This window comes from Anastrepha ludens, chromosome 5 (assembly GCF_028408465.1).
Source record: "Anastrepha ludens isolate Willacy chromosome 5, idAnaLude1.1, whole genome shotgun sequence".
In the NCBI taxonomy this organism is placed as follows: domain Eukaryota; kingdom Metazoa; phylum Arthropoda; class Insecta; order Diptera; family Tephritidae; genus Anastrepha; species Anastrepha ludens.
This window is the reverse complement of record NC_071501.1, coordinates 84,121,559-84,141,542: the sequence shown is the minus strand read 5'-3', so window position 1 is coordinate 84,141,542 and position 19,984 is coordinate 84,121,559. Positions and strand designations below refer to the sequence as shown.

The 19,984-nt window shown below is 37.9% G+C and overlaps 1 protein-coding gene across 1 annotated transcript in view; it reads right to left on the bottom strand.

The window, feature by feature from the left end:
- LOC128862889 (uncharacterized) overlaps nt 1-10,879 on the bottom strand; it is a 96,499-nt gene extending 85,620 nt beyond the window's left edge. Inside the window, exon 1 of the mRNA XM_054101694.1 lies at nt 8,507-10,879. Within this exon, the coding sequence (XP_053957669.1) occupies nt 8,507-10,879 (2,373 nt within the window). The remainder of the gene's footprint in view (nt 1-8,506) is intronic.
- Nucleotides 10,880-19,984: the final 9,105 nt, after the last annotated feature.

Sequence of the window (19,984 nt, the reverse complement as noted above, 5' to 3'; positions counted from 1 at the left end):
ACGGCAGAAACTTTTTTTGCATGAGGAGTTTTTTCATGACAAAAAAACACTCAGAAGTTTGCTATTGCCTGCCCAGGGGCGACCGCTATTAGAAAAAGTTTTGTTTTCATTTTGGTATTTCACAGAGATTCGAACCTACGCACACCCGAATGGTAGTGATGCACCGACCCAATCGGCTACAGTGGCCGCCGTTTCCATTCGGTATATGGAAGAAAATGCATAACACCGTAAAAATAAATAAAAAAAAAAAATATTGGACCGCTACCAAAATTCATTGGGCTACATTTTTTGTTTTTTATTACGAACTCGAAATTTTTCTAAAAATTTTACGAAAATTTGTTAATTTTTTGTACTTTATGATTTATCTAAAAATTGTTACTAAACTTTGTTAATTTTTTCAACATAATGGTCGAATTTTTTTAAAAAGTTTTGCGAAAATTTGTGATTTTTTTTTACTTATGGTCGAAATTTAAAAAAAAAATTACGAAAATTTGTTAAAATTTTCAACTTTATGGACAACATTTTTCTTAAAAATTTTACTAAAACTCGTTAATTTTTTTTAACTTTATGGGCGAAAAAGTTCACGATTTTTTAATTTTTTCAAATTTATCGGCGAATTTTTTTAATAATTTTTACGAAAATTTTTTAATTTGTTCAACTTTATGGTCAACATTTTCTATCAAATTTTCTTTTCTTTACTAAAATTTGTTATTTTTTTCAACTTTATGGGCCAAATTTTTCTAAAAAATTGTACCTAATTTTTTTTAATTTTTGGACGAGGTTGGTATGGTTTCTGTTGTAATAGGAACTATAATTTTAATTTTTCTTAGAAATTTTCCTAAAAAACTTTACTAAAATTTGTAAATTTTTTCATGTAATGGTGGAAATTTTTCTAAAACTTTTACGAAAATTTGTTAATTTTTTCTACTTAATGATTTATCTAAAAAATTTTACTAAATTTGTTAATTTTTTCAACTTAATGGTCGAATTTTTTTAAAAAGTTTTATGAAAATTTGTTATTTTTTTTAACTTTATGGTTGAAATTAAAAAAAAAATGTACGAAAGTTTTACGAAAATTTGTTAAATATTTTAACTTTATGGTCGAGATTTTTCTAAAAAAATTTACGGAAATTTGTTAATTTTTTCAACTTTAGGGGCCACATTTTTCTAAACGTTACGAAATTTTTTTAATTTTGGACGAGGTTTGAGACCTGAACTATAATTTTAATTTGTTCTCGAAATTTTTATAAAATTTTTTTCGAAAATTTGTTAATTTTTTCTACTTTATGATTTATCTAAAATATTTTACTAAAATTTGTTAATTTAATCAACTTTGTGGTCAAAATTTTGCTACAAAGTTTTACGAAAATCTATTAATTTTTTATGGGCGAAATTTAAAAAAAAAAAATTGACGAAAATTTTACGAAAATTTTACGAAATTTTTCAACTTTAGGGTCGAGATTTTTCAAAAAAGTTTCACGAAAATTTAATACATTTTTCAACTTTATGGACGAAATTTTTCTAAAAAAGTTCACGAAAATTTGTTAATTTTTCCAACTTTGTGGTCGAAATTTTTCTAAAAAAGTTAACGAAAATTTGTTAATATAATATTTCAACTTGTGGATGAAATTTTTGTAAAAAATTTTACAAAAATTTGTTAATTTTTTCAACTTTATGTTCGAAAATTTTCTAAAAAAATTCACGATAATTTTTAATTATATCGAAATTTTTACGAAAATTTGTTAATTTTTTCTAAAAAATTTAAAAAGTAATTGTTAATTTTTCCAACTTGGTTGTCGAAATTATTTTAAAAAATTTTAAGAAAATTTGTTTATTTTTTCTATTTTATTGTAGAAATTTTTCTAAATAAATTTGACGAAAATTTGTTAATTTTTTTGACTTTATGGTCGAAATTTTTCTAAAAATTTTTTCTAAAATTCGTTAATTTTTTCTACTTTATGGGCGAAACTTATCTAAAAAATTTTACGAAAATTTATTACGTTTTTCAACTTTATGGTCGAGATTTTTCTAAAATATTTTACGAAAATTTGTTAATCTTCCAACTTTATGGGCGAAACTTTTCTAAAAAAGTTCACGAATATTTGTTAATTTTTTCAACTTTTCTAAAAAATTTTACGGAAATTCCCTTAGTTTTTCAACCTTATGGTTGCAATTTTTTTTTTAATTTTACGAAAGTTTGTTAATTGTTTTGTTAAGTTTTTGTAATTTTTGGACGAGTTTAAGTTTTAAGTTATATATAGTTTTTATGTAATATAATCAAGACTTAGCAATATGTCGTGCTGAACGTACAGGTGTACATACTTATATATAGTAAATATAAGTCTTGCCACTCTGGTTTTTTCGAAAAAGAATTTACATCGACTTAGCAGTTTGCCCCTTGCGCTAAAACCAAGTTGAATTTAATTTTAGAACTAAAACAGCCAAACACAAATAAACCTCCTTGTTGTGGTAAATATATCTCAATATTATACGGGTATGCCAGTATGAATAGAGCTTTAATCGAAGTTCTGCATTTTGCATTAAGTTTCATCGCCTATGGCTGCATGTAAGCACTTCCATATGCTCGGCTACTTATCAGATGATTATATCGAATATTAATAAAACATGAATTGCGTTTCGATAACTAAATGTATCGTACTACAACCCCGTTCGATTATATTTACATACCTATACACACACATACGCACTCGCGTACGATATCCTAATGACCCAGTTTTGAGTGCAGTGGCGGATAAAATAATAACTTAGCAGTAACCAATACACGGAGGACACACGTTTTCGGTGTTATATGTAGGCATGCGGATGTGTACATAACTACCGTCCTGCACATACATAAATACGAATATGTATGTAAAAACTTGAGCTGCACTGAGTGTTTGCCGCATATTTCCTATGATGTATGCGCTTGGTTGTTAATTTATATTGTTTCTTTGCGTCTGTTATTAAATCGTTCACTCGCAAATGTGCTTGCAAACCAACTTTTATTAATACAAAAAAATATGTATGCACCTGTAAATTTTGGTTAGTCGGATATGTGCACTCCACTGCAGAATTATTATTACTGGTCATGCATATGGAAAATTATTGTTGTGGAAATTACATATTTTCTGCCCGCTTATAGGTGTACGTATTGCATACTTTTCAGCGCGGTAAATGTACCAGCAGGAAATGCAAGTGCTCATAATACTAAAGGAGATTGGGTTAGGTTAGACCAAGGATAGCCAGGTTTGGCCTTCAGCTACGGAGAAAAGGAAAAACAAAAATTATGAGAGTAACTTCGACTGCCACGTCGTCGGGTACTCGGCAGCAGAAATCTGTTCGCTCATTTTCCACATATTCACACACACGTCTGATCCAAGGATTATAGACTTACAAGGTTTGACCAATATCTACGGTGACTTTTTCTTTCTTGGGTCACTTTTTCGATGCACCTGCGGGTATTGCAGATTTATCACACATCTTGAGAAATTCATCAGTAGCTTGAAGCAGTTCATACAAACGTAAATCGCCAGTGTTGGCCGTTATCCTCTAATTCAAAGCCGCCTTCTTCTTTTTATTCCATCTGTCTGGTTCCTTCCCTTCTCCTTTTCCACTCCCCTCCCCCTGTTTGATATCACAAAAGACAAATTTTGAATTTTTGTCCAAGTGGGCTTCTCACAAGAGCAGCCTTTTAATCTAACCTATGGTGAAAAAGAAAATTGTGTGGGGAACTTCAGCTGCCAGGTCACAGGGAATTCGGCAGCCGAATTCTGCTCAATTATTTTACATGTATTTAAACACTCGACTGATTGGACGTCGTTGTTCAGACAGTAATAAAGGACCCTGTGTTAAATTTTTTCTTATGTCTCTTTTCTTTTTTTCGTGAACAACCCGCTTCGTGATCCTAGTTACGTCAACCTATCAGTTGATTCTGTCGAATTCACTGAGAGCCAGATAATGGCCAGTTATTGGCCACACCTTTTCAATTTCCTTCTCCATTCGTCCGATCAGTCGTTCCGAAGGCAACGAAGCAACATAAGCGGAGTTCGTGTCAATTTTTTCGCATATCGCCACACAATCTCAATCATGACCAATGGGACCTCAGCCAATCAGCTGATTCTTTTAAATGAGAGCCGCTGATCTGATTTTGGCCACTCCTGTGAAATCATTTTTCCATAGGTTAGACGGGCTACACTTTAAAAGAGTTCACTTATCGACCAGAGGCGCTCATTACTGAGTGCTGAGAAAAGACTTCCCTATTTTCACCGTTATATAAACAAATATAATCAGCCCTTCCAGCAAGGCCCTGCATAAGCTGTCCAGACCTTCGTAGAAACGCTCAGGCCAGGAATCTTAGGTAAGGTTTATCCAGTCATTTTCTTATGGAAGCTCAAAACTATTGTGACCTTTTGACGGGTTCGATCACCCCTTCTTTCTACACCTACACTGCTCCGACGCCCAAAGAAGTAGTTGACCAGAAATCTAAAGCATATTTCTCAAAGTGCGAGGTGTTCGCACCAAAAGTGTGAAAAGAGTAAACTCCATCCCTTGCAGCATCCATAGAAATTGTTACACTAAATTCAGAATCTGTTGGTCATCTGGCTAAGTGTTCAATGCTTCGTTAGAATTTCTAGGAAAAAACGTTTATTCATGCTCGAAAGTCTCAATTGTTTCTGTACTCCTCGTTGAGCGAGATGTTGGCTAAAGTAAATGCGATGCTCTACAGGAGTCGGAACCATGTTGTTGCATCCACAGGTCTCATGCGCAAACGAGCTCATTCCGAAGCTTTTGTAATCCTACCGCTCGCCTCTCTATCTTCGGTCCACTCACTCACAGTACATACAAACTCACGCTGTGCTATCGAAGAGATTGTAGAAATCTTCGTTATTTTTGAACACATTTTGAGTTAATCGTCCTCGACTTGGGAGTTTGAAACGTGGCTAAGTGGAATTTCACTTTTAATTTGTGTTCTTTTCAATGGAAGACCTTATAAACTTATCCCGTATCGCAAGTGTTTAGGTTAAGTTATGCTAGGTCGCGTTGGTTGTCACTCTCAATCCAGTTGCGGAGGTTTTTTTTTGGTTTATGGTCAGCGCTTGAGTGTAACCTCCAGAAGTTTACCTCCAGATCCTAGAGGAACCCCCTCGACCCCCTCCCCTTTGCCAGGCTTGGACAACTTAGGAAGTCTATTAGTGATAAACGCAAAGATTAAATGGGCGATCAACACTTTTGGCCCTTATAAATCACCTGGGCTAGACGGTATCTATCCTGTGGAATTGCAAAAATCACGGGATATTGCCTCACCGTTTATTAAAATTATCATTAGAAGTTGTCTTAATATGGGCAACATTCCGCTAGGATGGAGAGAGACAAAAGTCTGTTTCATACCCAAGGCAGGCAGGTCCTCACACACTAACCCCAAAGACTTCAGACCAATTAGTCTTACGTCTTTCCTCCTCAAAATTCTAGAGAGGATAGTGGACGAGTACATACGGGGCTCTATACCAATAAATAAGTTCTCCCGGGCGCAGCATGCCTATACTAAGGGGAAATCTACAGAAACCGCCTTACACTCGCTAGTCGGGTTGGTGGAAAAATGTTTATCAGATAAAGAGTTTTCCATGGTTGCCTTCGTAGATATAGAAGGCGCCTTCAACAATATAAAGACGAGCGCTATGGTAGATGCTTTAGAAGACTTTGGAGTTGAATCACACGTTGTTGCCCTGATAGAAGCAATACCCGTCAGAAGGAAGGTAGCGGCAAATCTAGGCAGCACTACTCTAAGCAGATAGGTCTGCAGAGGTATACCTCAAGGTGGTGTCCTCTACCCTCTCCTCTGGATTTTGGCGGTAAACTAGCTATTGCTGACCCTGAAGAGAGGGGGTTGTCACGTCACTGCATACGCAGATGACCTAGCAATTGCTGTTAAAGGCAGATATCCTAACACCCTCATGGACATTCTGCGCTCTAACATGGCCAAGCTTAGGAGCTGGACTGTGAGTAAAAGGACTACCTATAAATCCCGCAAAAACTGAAATAATTATCTTCACAAGGAAACATAGGCTTCCTATAATCTCCCCGCTGGTTTTTTAGGGTGTGGAGATTCCTTTGAGAGAGAAAGTCAAGTATTTAGGACTCATATTTGATAGGAAAGTATGGCGCTATGGAAAGAACGGCGGTTTGACCACGCCTGTATTTTGCATACTCTGAACAGTCACAAACAAGAAATAGACTATTCTACTCCAAGGCTTACCTTCGACAAGCTCTTCAAGACAAGTATACCGTCGAGAAGGGAGTGGTAGACACCAAGGCCATGGAAAAGGGAGGAATTAAATTTTTATACAGATGGTTCCAAGCTAGACGATAAAGTTGGATATGGAGTATTTTCAAAAGAATTAGGACTGGAATTATCCGTTCGATTACCAGGCGGCTATACAAAGATCAAAGGTTGCACAGGAATGCCGGGTAGCTCTAAATGATATTAGCGTCGTATTCAAGGTCAGCCTTATTTGGGTTCCGGGACACAGAGATATTGAGGGAAACTGTAGAGTTGATGAGCTAGCCAGAAAAAGTACTGCTCTTCAACTGTTCCGTGATAAAAGTACCATTGGAATACCTTTGGCCACGAATAAATTACTATGGCTGCAAATAAGCAAGAAAACGACCAAGGAATTGCTTAGTCTCTCAAGGGAAGATATCTCGAAGGTCGTGGCTTGTGTCACCGGCCAATGGCTATTTGGAAGGCATTCCTTGAGACTAGGAGTATTGTCCCATGAATATTGTAGAAGCTGTAGAGATGAGGAGGAGGAAGAAACAGTAGAGCACTTCCTTTGCAATTGTCCAGCCTTAGCTAAAATCAGAGCAGGTTGTCTAGTTAAACACTTTTTCAATTCTCTTACAGTACTACCTGGCGCGGGGATTAGACCAATCTTGCGCTTCATAAGAGCCTCAAAATGGTTTCATGAAAGTAAATAAACAAGGTTCCCGTGTCGCACAATGGTATCACAACGGACCTGTAGGTCTAAGTAAGTTGGTCATACGGACCGACTACCACCATAACCTAATCTAATCTAACCAGCGCTCGAGTGCTGAAGGCTTTTGGAAAAAAATTGTGCTCTTTCTATTCTATTAAACTTTTTAAATCGAAGCTGCTGAACAGACCTTGCAATATTTCGCTGTATAAATCTATAGCCCGACCAGTTTTTTGCCTAGGACAATAAGTGAAAAAGACAAAAACAAACTTCAAGTATTCGAGAGAACAATTTTGAGGCTAATCTTCAGTGCAATCAAAGACAACGGCAAGTGGCTTTTAAGATGGAACCATAAACTGGATCAACTTATAAGGAGGCAAAATGTTGTGCGGGTCATAAAAGCTGAAAGACTAAGATGTTTAGACCATACAGGGAGATTGGACCTCACGAGAGCTAAACGAAAATAAAATTGACGCTAAGCATTTGCAACGAAAGCAAGAGGCAGACCAAGATCAAGATAGATTGACGAATTAGAAAACGACATGGGGGAAAACTCAAGGTCAACAACTGGAAGGAATCAACTAGGGACCGGGGCAAATGGAAAAATTTTTGTGCAGTAGGGCAAAGCTCACTGTAGCGCTAAATGATGATAATGGTGATGTTATAAAAGAAATAGGTAGTCATTTTCATCTCCTTAAGCAGTTGAGTAAAATGAATTTTTGTAATTTTTTAGGGCATCTTACCTAAACATGAAATAATGTTTGGTATATAAGTGAAAAGTAATATAGAAACCAAAAACAAAAAAATTTTTGATTTCAAGAATTAGTTTTTTTATTTTTTTCTAAATCCTTTCGGTCTCACTTAACTGATTTTTTACTGATATTTTACTCATTTTCGCAGGTATGCCAATTTTCTAACGACGGATTTAAAAGTGAAAAGTTAACTTAGTGATTTCTCACTAACTTTCGCTGAGAACAAATGGACAAAATGCGAACAAATAAAATAATTAAAATTTTGAAATAAATCTCCACGTGCAAATAATTGCACCCTTGCGGCGCATTACTTGCTAATTAATGTCCTACTGGTCCAATTCGATAGCGGAAAGTGAGTGCGTGCAACTGCAGTACTGCACGGTTCCGGTTTACATTTAACGTCTATAGCGAATTCGAAAATTTTATAGTGAAATTGATGGCCGCTGCAAAAACTTTACGAGCAACTTTATGGCACAGACAAATCTACCAACTACCAAAGTGCCAACTGAAGTGATATATGTTCATATTTTCATACACTTTTATTTATTTAATTGCACAATAAACTGACGTCAAGTGCAATATATCGATTGGATTGCAGCTGTGCAACAACCTTCGCGTTCAGACGCAAAGTCTCTGAATGTTGAGTCCATAGAAATGGAAAGCACGAATGTTGCCACACTGACAGTTGACTGAGCACAACTTTTTTATCTCATGTATGTATGTGCGCTCATATATAAATAGGTAACTGCCTCGCTGATTACCAACACATTGACTTTCACTTACCCCTGAACGCAAATCCAATAACGTGTCATAATCGACAATGTCCAGCTCCTCCCAGCTTTTGGGTGGCAGCGGTGAGGGTGTTTGCGCACGTGGAGCATGTGTCACTTGTGTTACTGGAGCCGTCAATGGGGCGTCATTCTTCTCACTCACACCAGCTTGGGTTGAGTGCTTGGCCGACTCGACGCGTCGTGCGCTGCGTGCACGCACAGGCGAGGGATCGCGTTGCAAGTTATGCATCACCTCAATGGGTTTATGTTCCGTCTTGGGGCTAATAATATTGTCCACTGGACTAATGCTGACTCGTCTAAAGGCTGAATGCGGTGACAAAGTGACGCTGGCAGCGGAGTCACGTCTTTTGGGTGGCGAATCCGAACGAATTGTATTCGAAGAGGTTAAAGGACTCGCATCGTCTGCAGTGGATGTGGCAGCATCTTCAGTGGCTATGATTGATATTTGCGGTTGTCTCGGCGATTGTGCTGTTCTCGGTCGCGTTGCGGCTGAGTGATCCGCCGCTGTAGTGGCCGCCACCGGCAGCGGCTTGGTGTTATCGTTGATTATTTCGACGCTTAGGGCCATAATTTTGCTGCACTCCTCAGGCGCCGGACTGCTTGTGGTGGATGTGGATGGTGTACTGATGATTTTTATTTCCGTCGTGGTAGTTGTTGTTGTGACAGTGCGTTGTACCGCTTCGCTGCTGTCACTACTGCCGCCACCGCCGGCGTCAATCGAATTTTGATTGCCTGCCGCCACCGGGAAGAGTGTGTGCTGATGCTCAGTTTCGGCAAAATCGTTGTTGTTGCCGTTGCTTCTATTATTCGACGTAGTGGCATCGCTGTCCGGTGTGCGCATCTTCACCACCTCACCGCCGAATGTGACACGTTTTGGCGTGCGTGATGGCGTCGATGGCGTTATGACGGTGTAATATTCCTGTTGTTCGCGCTGGCGTGACTGACGCGCCCTGTCACTTCTATCATCCTCCGTTTCCAGCTCGGAATCGCTAAGCAAACGCACAACGGCGCTTATCTCATGCGGTGAGTCGCGAGAAGCGCTGGGCAAACGGCCACATACCACTTCATCCTCCAAACTGTTCGGGTAAGTGTCGACGGATTTGCGTGGACTTGTGGAATCTGTATCGGCTTCCGTTTCGCAATCCTCATCTTTCGCCTCGAGTATGCGCATCGTTACGGTGTCATCGTTGATTTTAATCTCCGTCTCCATAATCACTTTTCCCTTGGCTGCCTCTTCGAGCATTTGTTCCTCATCTGATGAACGCCAGCAGCTAGGCACCGATTGTTTGGATAACATACGCCAAGTGTTAGTACCGTTATTTACATACGGATGCCTGCCATATCCGTTCGTGCTAGCATGCGCTTTGGCCTCCACGTCGTACACATTGCACAACAAGTCGAACTCTCTGTACGCGCTCTTCGTCATGTACTCGCGAAACTCATCCTCGCCAACCAATTCACGCAGTTTCAAAAGCACCTTCAACGTAATCTCCTGATGTGTCACCTGCCCCATCTTCTGCACCAACATCTCCACGGCCGTGCGCAAAATGTAGTGCCGCTTGCTCGTGTGCAGCGTCGATTGAACGAGTGCTGGTAGGGATAGCATAACACCGCATGTTAAGCGTCCACCAAACGGTTCGTTGGTAATCTTCTGATTCAGCCCAATATCGAGTATCTGGAGCAATATCGTCTGGGGCATTTCCGTTTCAGCGAGATAAACACGCAGACAATCGAGTGCGCCTTTCCGCACGGTAGGTGCCGGATGTCCCAAATTCTCCACCAATGGCGGTATGAGCGGATCCATGTACGTGTCCGCCTCGGCGCGCATCACCACCAAAACATCGACAAAAACGCGCAAGGCATGCTGACGCACCTGCCACTCGGGATCCCGCAGACGTTCGAGAAATTCACCGAATATTTTAATGGGATAAACATTGTCGGGCAGTGTACGCGTACGCAGTATGTGCTCCCACAGTGGCGTTAGCTGCACCGTAGCCGGTCCCGAGGTGGCTGCACGATGCAATGTGCTCGCCGAACCGCAGTGCTTGATGCCAGCTGTGGCGCTGGAGGGAGCCGTGGCAGAACCATAGTTGCGCATTTCATTACGACGACGTTGCAACTCGTAATCGCTGCTACTGCTGTTGCCATTGCTGAAGGTGCCGGTGCCGCTGCCATTGCTGAGCGTGGTATTGCCGTTATCGCTGCTGTGGTGCTTGCCACGTGCTGTGGCGCCTCCCAAAGCGCCCACCTCATCGCGCTCAGTATCGTTGCCGTTTGCGTTGACGTCGTCCTCATTGAAATCGTAAGCGGTATTATCACCGCTGCCACTGCTGTCCTTGCGCGCAAACATGCGACGAAAGAACATATTACACGCACACACACACACACACACGAACACTAAAAAACCAACACTTGTGTTCAACTTAAGCTTAAAGGTATATTTGGTAATGCTTCCACTAAAATTCGCTTTTGATTGTCACAATTCGTTGGTTGATTCGCAAATGCGCCACGCTTTTGCTTCGAACAATTTTCCTTACTCCACTACTTTAATTTTATTATAATATGCACAGTTCTCATTTTTCTTAGCTGCATTTAACCATTTCCTGCACTATTGCGTTCATTTTTTTATTGTGCCCGGTATTTGGTCTGCACTCTAATTAAGCTTCGTCACGCACTTGGCATCCGCTCATTCAGCCAGTGCTGCTCATTGAATGCACTGACCAGTTGCGGTGCGCTACACTACCACAGACTTTTTGCTTATTTTTATTGAGTCGTTTTCTTATTGAAAATAAAATAATTTCTCACTGCCTGCACTGCTGTGGTCTTGTTGTGGCACTTTTTCGCTGCACGTTAATATTTTAGAATTTTTCGACCGTTCTCGTCTGCTCGTAACTCGTGACTGCGCGTTTTGCCGCTACGCCATTGACTTTTGTACGCTCATATGGGTGGTAGGTACCGTTGTAGACGATTGGCAAGTCCTGAGTGACCGTTAAATGTAAGTGTAAAATAACGTGGAATAATTTGGACATCAGCTGATGGTGTTGCCAATGTGGAAGTTGGTAGAGGAGAGACATTTTTTGTAAGTATGGGGATGGGCATTTAAGCAGCTGAAGAAAGGAACATATTTGGATATTGAATCTTTTTTTTTTGCTATAGCATTAAAAACAAATGGATACAGAGAAGCACAAAATTGTAAATAAAAAAATTATAATAATAAAGATAAAGATGGGTCACTTGACAGTTTTGATTTCGAAGTTGTAAGAGACTTCGTTTATCTGGGAACCAGCATTAACACCGAGAACAATGTCAACGTAGAAATCCCAACCTAGTCTTCTTGATTATTTTATAACATGTGACTTGTCACATATTCTTAAATTCGACCAAGCTGACTTTATCGCTGACCATGACTTAATACTTTGTACTTTAGATGTTGTGATGAATCGCCCAAATTTAGGTGTCACCTACGAGTATCGTGATTTTAATTCGCTGAATGTTAATTCTTTGTATTCAGACATGGGTTCTATAAATTGGAATGAATGTTAATTTCTTAGTACTGTTGATAATAAACTAGACTCCCTCAACCGTAACCTATACTCGTTATTTAACATGCATGTTCCGCTTCGTTCTGTAAATGTTTTAAATAGTTCATGTCCTTGGTACAACTCGAAAGTTCGAGCTGCCATTAGAAAGCGCAACAAGTATTATGCTAAATGGAGAAAAAACTTGACGGATACTTCTTGGCGCCGGTACAAGGAAATCCGAAATGAAACCATTGCAATAATACGACAAGCGAAACGTTGGTACAGTTACTCAAAACTTGATCCATCACTTCCAACAAGAGAACTGTGGCGCAACCTAAAAAAATTTAAAATTCATGGCAAGGAAAGCCCCGAATATGAGATTGACCTTGATGAACTTAATGACTACTTTATTAGTGTTGGTAAGAAAACAAATTGTGCTCCTAAAAGAGTCCTCACCTTGTGCTACTCTAAAAGAACAGTTTCAATTTATGACAGTTAGTGAGGTAGATGTCCTGAAAGCTTTATCTACACTAATATTATAAAGAGGAAAACTTTGTTTGTTTGGTTGTAATGAATAGGCTCAAAAACTACTGGACCGATTTTAAAAATTCTTTCACCATTCGAAAGCTACATCATCCACGAGTAACATGGATTATATTTTATTTTGGAAATAGGGCTCGAGATATAGGTCAAAACGTGGACCCGGGTAACCTTCGGATGTGTATGTACAATATGGGTATCAAATAGAAGCTGTTGGTGAATGCTTTAGTCCAGAGTATTTTTCATGCCGCTCCGTGACTAGGGTCTCGAGATAGAGACCAAAACGTGGACCCTAGAATGTGTTTGTACAATAGGGATATCAAATTGAAGCTGTTGGTGAATGCTTTAGTACAGAGCATTTTTCATGCCGCTCCGTGACTGGGGTCTCGAGATATAGGTCAAAACGTGGACCCGGGTAACCTTTGGTTGTGTATGTACAATATGGGTATCAAATGAAAGCTGTTGATAAGTGCTTTAATACGGGGTAATTTTCATACCTATTGACGACTAGGGTCTCGAAATATATGCCAAAACGTGGACCCGCCGTGTCTTTGCACCGAATTAAACCAAACTTACACACATTGTTAAGTAAGTACTGAAAATGGGTTTCGTAAAGTTTGGTTGTAATTCGGAGCACTGGCAACGGGTACAGCGTTCTTTTGAACCAGCCATAATGTCGTTTACTTTTTTAACGCTTGGGGCGGAACTGAACTGTCAAATTGACAGTGTGAGTTACAATATGTCAATATTTCTTTCTGATTTGGACGTAATAAGGAGGAGACGTAAGTGCAAAGTGTAAACATTTTTTGTGAATTTTTTTGGAGTGGATTTTGGAACAGTGAATAATTTCTTACGAAATTTGAGAATTTAATGTGAAATCCGAATGAAATTATGTGTTCGTGGAAAAAATTTTTTTTTCGTTTTTTTTTTTGAAAAATATAAATGGATAATGGTTAAAAAGGCTCCAATGCTTAATAAAACATATAAATTGAAACGAAAAATTCATGGATGATCAGGAAAAAAGACGATTGTTTATTCATATGCGTTGATTTGAAATTTAAAACCAATCTTCTTTTTTCCTGATTTTCAATTTATGTTTTATATTTACTCAAAAATAAATAGAAAAACAAAAAATATTGCTTACGCCAAAGCGCTTGAATAAAGAATAAATAATATGAAAATCATATATTTTCTGTTCTAATCCATATCTATTCTATATTAGTGTGCCCAGCGAAGGGGGCCGGGTTTGCTAGTCCGAAATAAAGTCTAATGCGGTAGGTCATGATGGCATCTCCCTAAAATTCGTTCGTATAGTCATCCAATATATTATATAATAGGAGCCCTTACCCGTATAATAAACCATTGCTTGAGTAGTTCATGTTTCCCAGCAGTATGGAAAAAGGCTATAGTTTTCCCAGTCGCAAAAAAGACAAATGCTATTTATGCTGGCAGAATACTGCCCACATTTTCCAAAGTTTGCGAAAACTTGATGGCCACAATAATTTCATCATTTGTTCAGCACAATCGTCTACTCTCTCCACTACAATCTGGCTGCAAACAAAGTCGCAGTTGCTCGACAGCACTGGTTAAAATACTAGACGATATTACAATTAATTTTGACAATGCTGACTTGACTCTAATTTGTTTACTTGATTTTTCATTTGACACAGTGGATCATAAACTGTTATGTTTGAAGCTTAAGCACTATTTCGGCGACAGAACGCAGAAGGTCAAGACCAGTAAAATAACATCTCAGTCTAGATACGTATACATTGGTGTTCCGCAAGGGTCTATCCTTGGTCCAGTTTTATTCAGTCTTTTCGTCAATGATGTTTTTAATGTTTGTCAGTATGTGAATGTCCATGCGTATACAATTGTACTTGTCCAGTCGTATTGGTCTCGTTGAAGATTTATGTTTCAAAATAAACAGTGATTTGTCTGCTATTTCTATATGGGAAAACTCTTTATGTCTAAACGCGTCAAAGTCATATGTCTTACCTATATGTAATAGTGTTGTGCATGTTGACAATATCCCTAAATTGTGGATAGGTACAAGGTAAGGGAACCTTTATGGATAAGGCACAAAATTTGGTGTTTATTCTTAACACAAATAGGGCTGTTCGGAATATTTATGCTACATTGCGTAAGCTGAGAGTCTCTGCAACATGCACGCCAGAGAAAATGAGGAGCAAATCAGTTCTCCAGCTAATTATGTCTTTCATTACCTACTCTGAGGTGGTATACAGCAAACTCGACTCCACATCTTCCCACAAACTTAATGTGGCATTTAAAAACGCCACGCGATATGTATATGGAATTGGCAAAAATGACCATATCTCTGCCTGGCGATCAAGGTTACTGGGCTGTTGCCTTAATAGTTATTTGTCTGCTAGAAATTGCATATTTTTGTGCAAACTTACATTATTCAAGTCTCCTCCCTATCTGACAGAGAAGTTGATACCAGTAAGGTCTCGCAGACACAACAAATTCATCGTTCCAAAATTTAATTTCCTAGCATCATCTAGATTATTTTTCATTAACGCTGTTAAAGTGTGGAACTCATTACCCGACACTGTGAAGGCTGGACTTAACAGATTTAACTTCAGGGCACAAGTCTATAATTACTTTAAAAGTGTTTGATTGCATTAAATTAGGGCATTAAATTTCTCTCTACATTCTCTAATTAGTACTTTTGTTTTTTCCTTTTCTAAATCCTAAAATCTCTCTTGCTAACAAGTGCTACTTTGGACTAAGTAGGTAATTGGGGAGTAAAGTCCTCTCTCGGCGAACAAAACTATCTGTATGTAGAGTGTTAGGGTCCCATCTTGCCCGCTAATGATTGTGGCGATACAGACCGAGTTAGTTTATTCGATGAATTTCCATAAACATATGAAACATTTAGAAACTATTTGTTTTTTTTAAATATTGAATGTTGAGTGAGTGACAATAAACCTCCAGAGGGGCTTCAAAAAATGTTCTTTACAGTATTCATCACAACTCGGAATAGAATAATTTGACGAAAAAAAAAAAAATCGAAAAACATTTGCTAAAGGAAATGTTTCTCGAGGTATCCATGGGAGGATGTGTTTTGGAAGCCAAAAACGCGATTTTCGCTGAAAAAATTGGCTAAATTTGTCAGTGCAAGATTGGAATTTCCATTGTTGCAATTGATTCAATGGAGTTGTAGATGGTCAGAAATTTTTTGCCAAGCGCTCAAGCTACAATGTCCATTACACTTAAGGGGACAGATACCTGTAAAATTTCGAAAAAAAAACGTTTGTTTTTTCATAAAATGTTAATATAATCCTTGAAGAAAATGCCACAACAATTTCAGAACGTAAATTTAAGTATTTCATATATTATAAATCGTCAACCGTGACGACTCTATTCTTTGCGTTCGAGCGCTGGCAGAGGTATAGTTACGTTGTATTCACACTTTAGACGCGTTTTTCTCAAAACTATATTTCGATCTTCCTGAAATTTTCCACACATCTTTTCTATGATATTACTTTCTATGTGTTTGAAGTTTTCGAAAATTTTTCGAAAAAAATTTTTTTCGAAGCAAAAATAGTAGGAAAATTCGCCCCAAAATTTATTTTTTTAAGCATTTTATTTCGCGATTTTTGTTTTTCCATTTCTGTTTAATTTATATAAAAATTATGACATTAATAAACAAAAAAATGTTTGGCTTTTTGTATTCAGGTCACTGACGCCAATGCTACAATGCCCGCCGATTGAGAAGCCCCGCTGCGATCTTCCTGAAAGAATTGAGTGTACATCCGCCATTTTAAATGATTAAAATAAAAAAAAATATGTTATTAAAATTAAAATTATATTATTTTAATGTATAAATAAACTGTGTGCCAATTTTGAAAAAAATATATTGACTTCTTTATTTGAAATAATTTTAATGAAAATCAGGGAAAATATGGCCGTTTACAGGTATTTGTCCTATTAAAACCAAGGGACAGCATATAAAAGAATAGAAAGCGACAGTTGGATTGACTACTCATTACTTCTTAGCAAACTTCATATAATTTTTGATGCATCTTAGCAGTGTGTAGAGGAATATTGTATGATTATTAAATGGTATGATTAATAATTATAAAAAAAAAAAAAAAAAAAAAAAAAAACATATATATGAAAAAACTCCAAGGGACACCTGGTATTTGATGTAAAAAGTATGGTAATAAAGAAAAAAAAAATTAAAAACCAAAAGTAAAAAAATAATATAAAAAATAAAAATAAAAACTTAATAAAATTATATGAAAATATAATAATAAAACAAACAAAAAAATAAATGAAAGAATAAATAACAAAAAAAATTATACGTAGTTTATTTGATGTAAAGAAGTGCGATAATAAAGAAAAAAGGAAAATAAATTAAAAAGGGAGAGCTAAAATTAAATTGTAATAAAAAAAATATAAAGAATAAAAAATAAAAATAAATAAATACAACTATAAAAAAATATAAAGAATAAAAAATAAAAATAAATAAATACAACTATAAAAAAATAACAAAAAAAAAAAAAATAAAATAAAATTAAAAAAGTTATACATAGTTTACGACGGTCCTTGGAAAAGTCCGTGCAAAGTCAGACAGTTGGGATTACTGGTACGTATCCAGGTTATGTTTAGTTAGTAGCACCTCTTGGAAGAACACACAACAAGTTTCCACCACACCACACGGCAACGACCTGCACAGGCCTAAGCAGTTATGGTCGCAAAGTTAATGGAAATAGGGCTCCAACTCGTTTTAGGTCCCACCTATTCTGCAGACTTGGCTTCCTCGGATCCCTTTCACTACTATTTGTTCCCCAATTTGAAGAAATGACTGATAGGAAAAAGTTAATATTCAAATGAGGAGATGATTGCAGAAACAAATGGCTCTTTTTCAGACTTGGGCAAATCCTATTATTCGGAAAGGATCAATAAACTAGAACAGCGTTTCCCATCGATTTTCACGTTATTTCCCCCGCAGCACAAAGTGCAATCAGGTTAGAGGAGATTGGCCTTTGGAGACAATCTCTCAAAGGAAATGGTAGTATTTTTGTGCAGCTAATGCCGTATTTCTCGGAACTTGGGATATATCTCTCTATCCGTAAGTTGGAGTTTGAGGGTCGTGCCAGGAAAATCTTTCTAAACAGGCAGGATTGGAGCGAGGTGAAAATCTGTACCGAGGTTGTTACCTTTGTCTTCACTGACGGCTTCAAGATGAAATTGATAGTAAAAAGAGGAGTTTTGTTTGAATCAATCAACCCCCAAACTGGCTGGGTATCAGGGCAGAGTTCCTCTACGCAAACCCTTCATTTCGAAGGTAAATAAGGAAAAGAGGCTAGAATTTGCTAAACAGCATTTAAATAAGCCCAACGCGTTTTGGAACACCACCATATTTAGTGATGAATCCAAATTCAATTTATTTGGGTCAAATGGAGCACAAAAGATTTGGCGAACGGCCAATAAAGAGCAACAAGAGGACAAAAACAGTTAAACACGGTGGAGGAAATGTGATGGTTTTGGGGGTGCTTCGCGGCATCTGGTGTCGTAAAGCTCGTGTTCACAGATGAAACAATGGATAAGCATGCGTATCGCGACATTCTTATAAAAAAATTAAGTTCAAGTGTCGAAAAACTGGGCCTTAATGGGACAACTTGGCAATTTCAAAAAGATAATGACCCGGCCGCCGTGGCCGAAAGGGTTGGTGCGTGACTACCATTCGGAATTCAAAAAGAGAACGTCGGTTCGAATCTCGGAGAAAGATCAAAAAATTAAGAAACAGTTTTTTCTACTAGCGGTCGCCTCTCGGCAGGCAATGGCAAACCTCCGAGTGTATTTCTGCCATGAAAAAACTCCTCATAAAAAATATCTGCCGTTCGGAGTCGGCTTGAAACTGTAGGTCCCTCTATTTGTGGAACAACATCAAGACGCACACCACAAATAGGAGGAGGAGCTCGGCCAAACACCCAAAAAAGGGTGTACGCGCCAGTTATATATATAATGACCCAAAACATTCGTCTTATCTTATGCAGGAGTGGTTGATATACCATTGCAAATAGCTTAAAACACCTTCCCCAAGCGCCAGACTTAAATCCTATTGAGCATGTGTGGCATCTTCTGGCACGGAAGACACGATCTTCCCACATAACGTCAAGGGATTCCCTAAAAGAGGCAATAATTGCTGAATGGAATAAAATAACAGCTTCCGAAACTTCAAATCTGATAAATAGTATGAAGAGACATTTGCATTTTCAGTCAAAGGAGCACACACAAAGTATTAGCGCGTTACAGCTGCAATGTATTACCATGCTTTCGTTTGGCATTTCGATTAGATATTTTTATTTTTTACTTTTAAGAGTCATTACCCACGAACCTGGGAGAGTCAATGCTGTCAATTTTTTTAGAAATGCCTGATCTTGACTCCAGTACCACTTTTTGAGTCAAATTGAAACCAGCACATTTCTTTTCACTTAAATAATATTTCTTCTGAATATGAGTCACATGGGATCATAAATACAATTTTTAGAAATATCTCAACTCCAGGGCCATCTATCGGGTTCTATCGGATTCCTACTGCGCGCACAAATTCTCTATGTGTACTTGAGTTCAATCGGTTCATAAATAAAGGGTGGTTAAGTTTTAAAGGCCGGTGTTGATTTTAAATAAAATACAATTTTTCTAGAAAATTATTATTATTTCTCTTTATTATGACAATACTGGTATAGCTCAATTACGTATAAAATAGCCCCCGGCCAAATAGCCCCCGCGGCCTCAGCAGCACACCTCCAAAGGCCACGAAATGTAAGTAGTTCTTTATTTAAAGGGTGGTTAAGTTTTAAGGGCCGGTGTTGATTTTGAACAAAATACAATTTTTTTAGGAAATTATAATTATTTCTCTTTATTATGATAAATTGGTATGGCTCAATTACGTATGGAATAAAATATCGGCCAAATGACCGCCGCGGCCTCGGCGGCACACCTCCATCCGATGGTCCAAATTTTCGATGACGCTGAGGCATAATTGAGGTTCTATGCCGTTAATGTGACGAATTATCTCATTCTTTAGCTCTTGAATTGTTGCTGGCTTATCGACGTACACCTTTTCTTTAAAATAACCCGAAAGAAAGAAGTCCAATGGTGTCGTTGACGTTTAGGTGTGGTTCACGTTCAACATAGGCCCTTGAAATTTAACCACCCTTTACATAAAACACACAAGGAAAGCCGCAAGGAAGAAGTCACCACGTCAATGCACGAAAACTTTCGAGGACTTCTTTAAAAGAGAATGTGCAAAAAAACCCAGGGTGAAAAGTCATCGAGTAAAGAAGAGGAAAGTTTTTAACTTGGTTTTGACTGGTTGTTATGTCTGTTCAAGGGGCTCTTTTCGGTCAAAGTACGCGCTTCCACTTACCGCG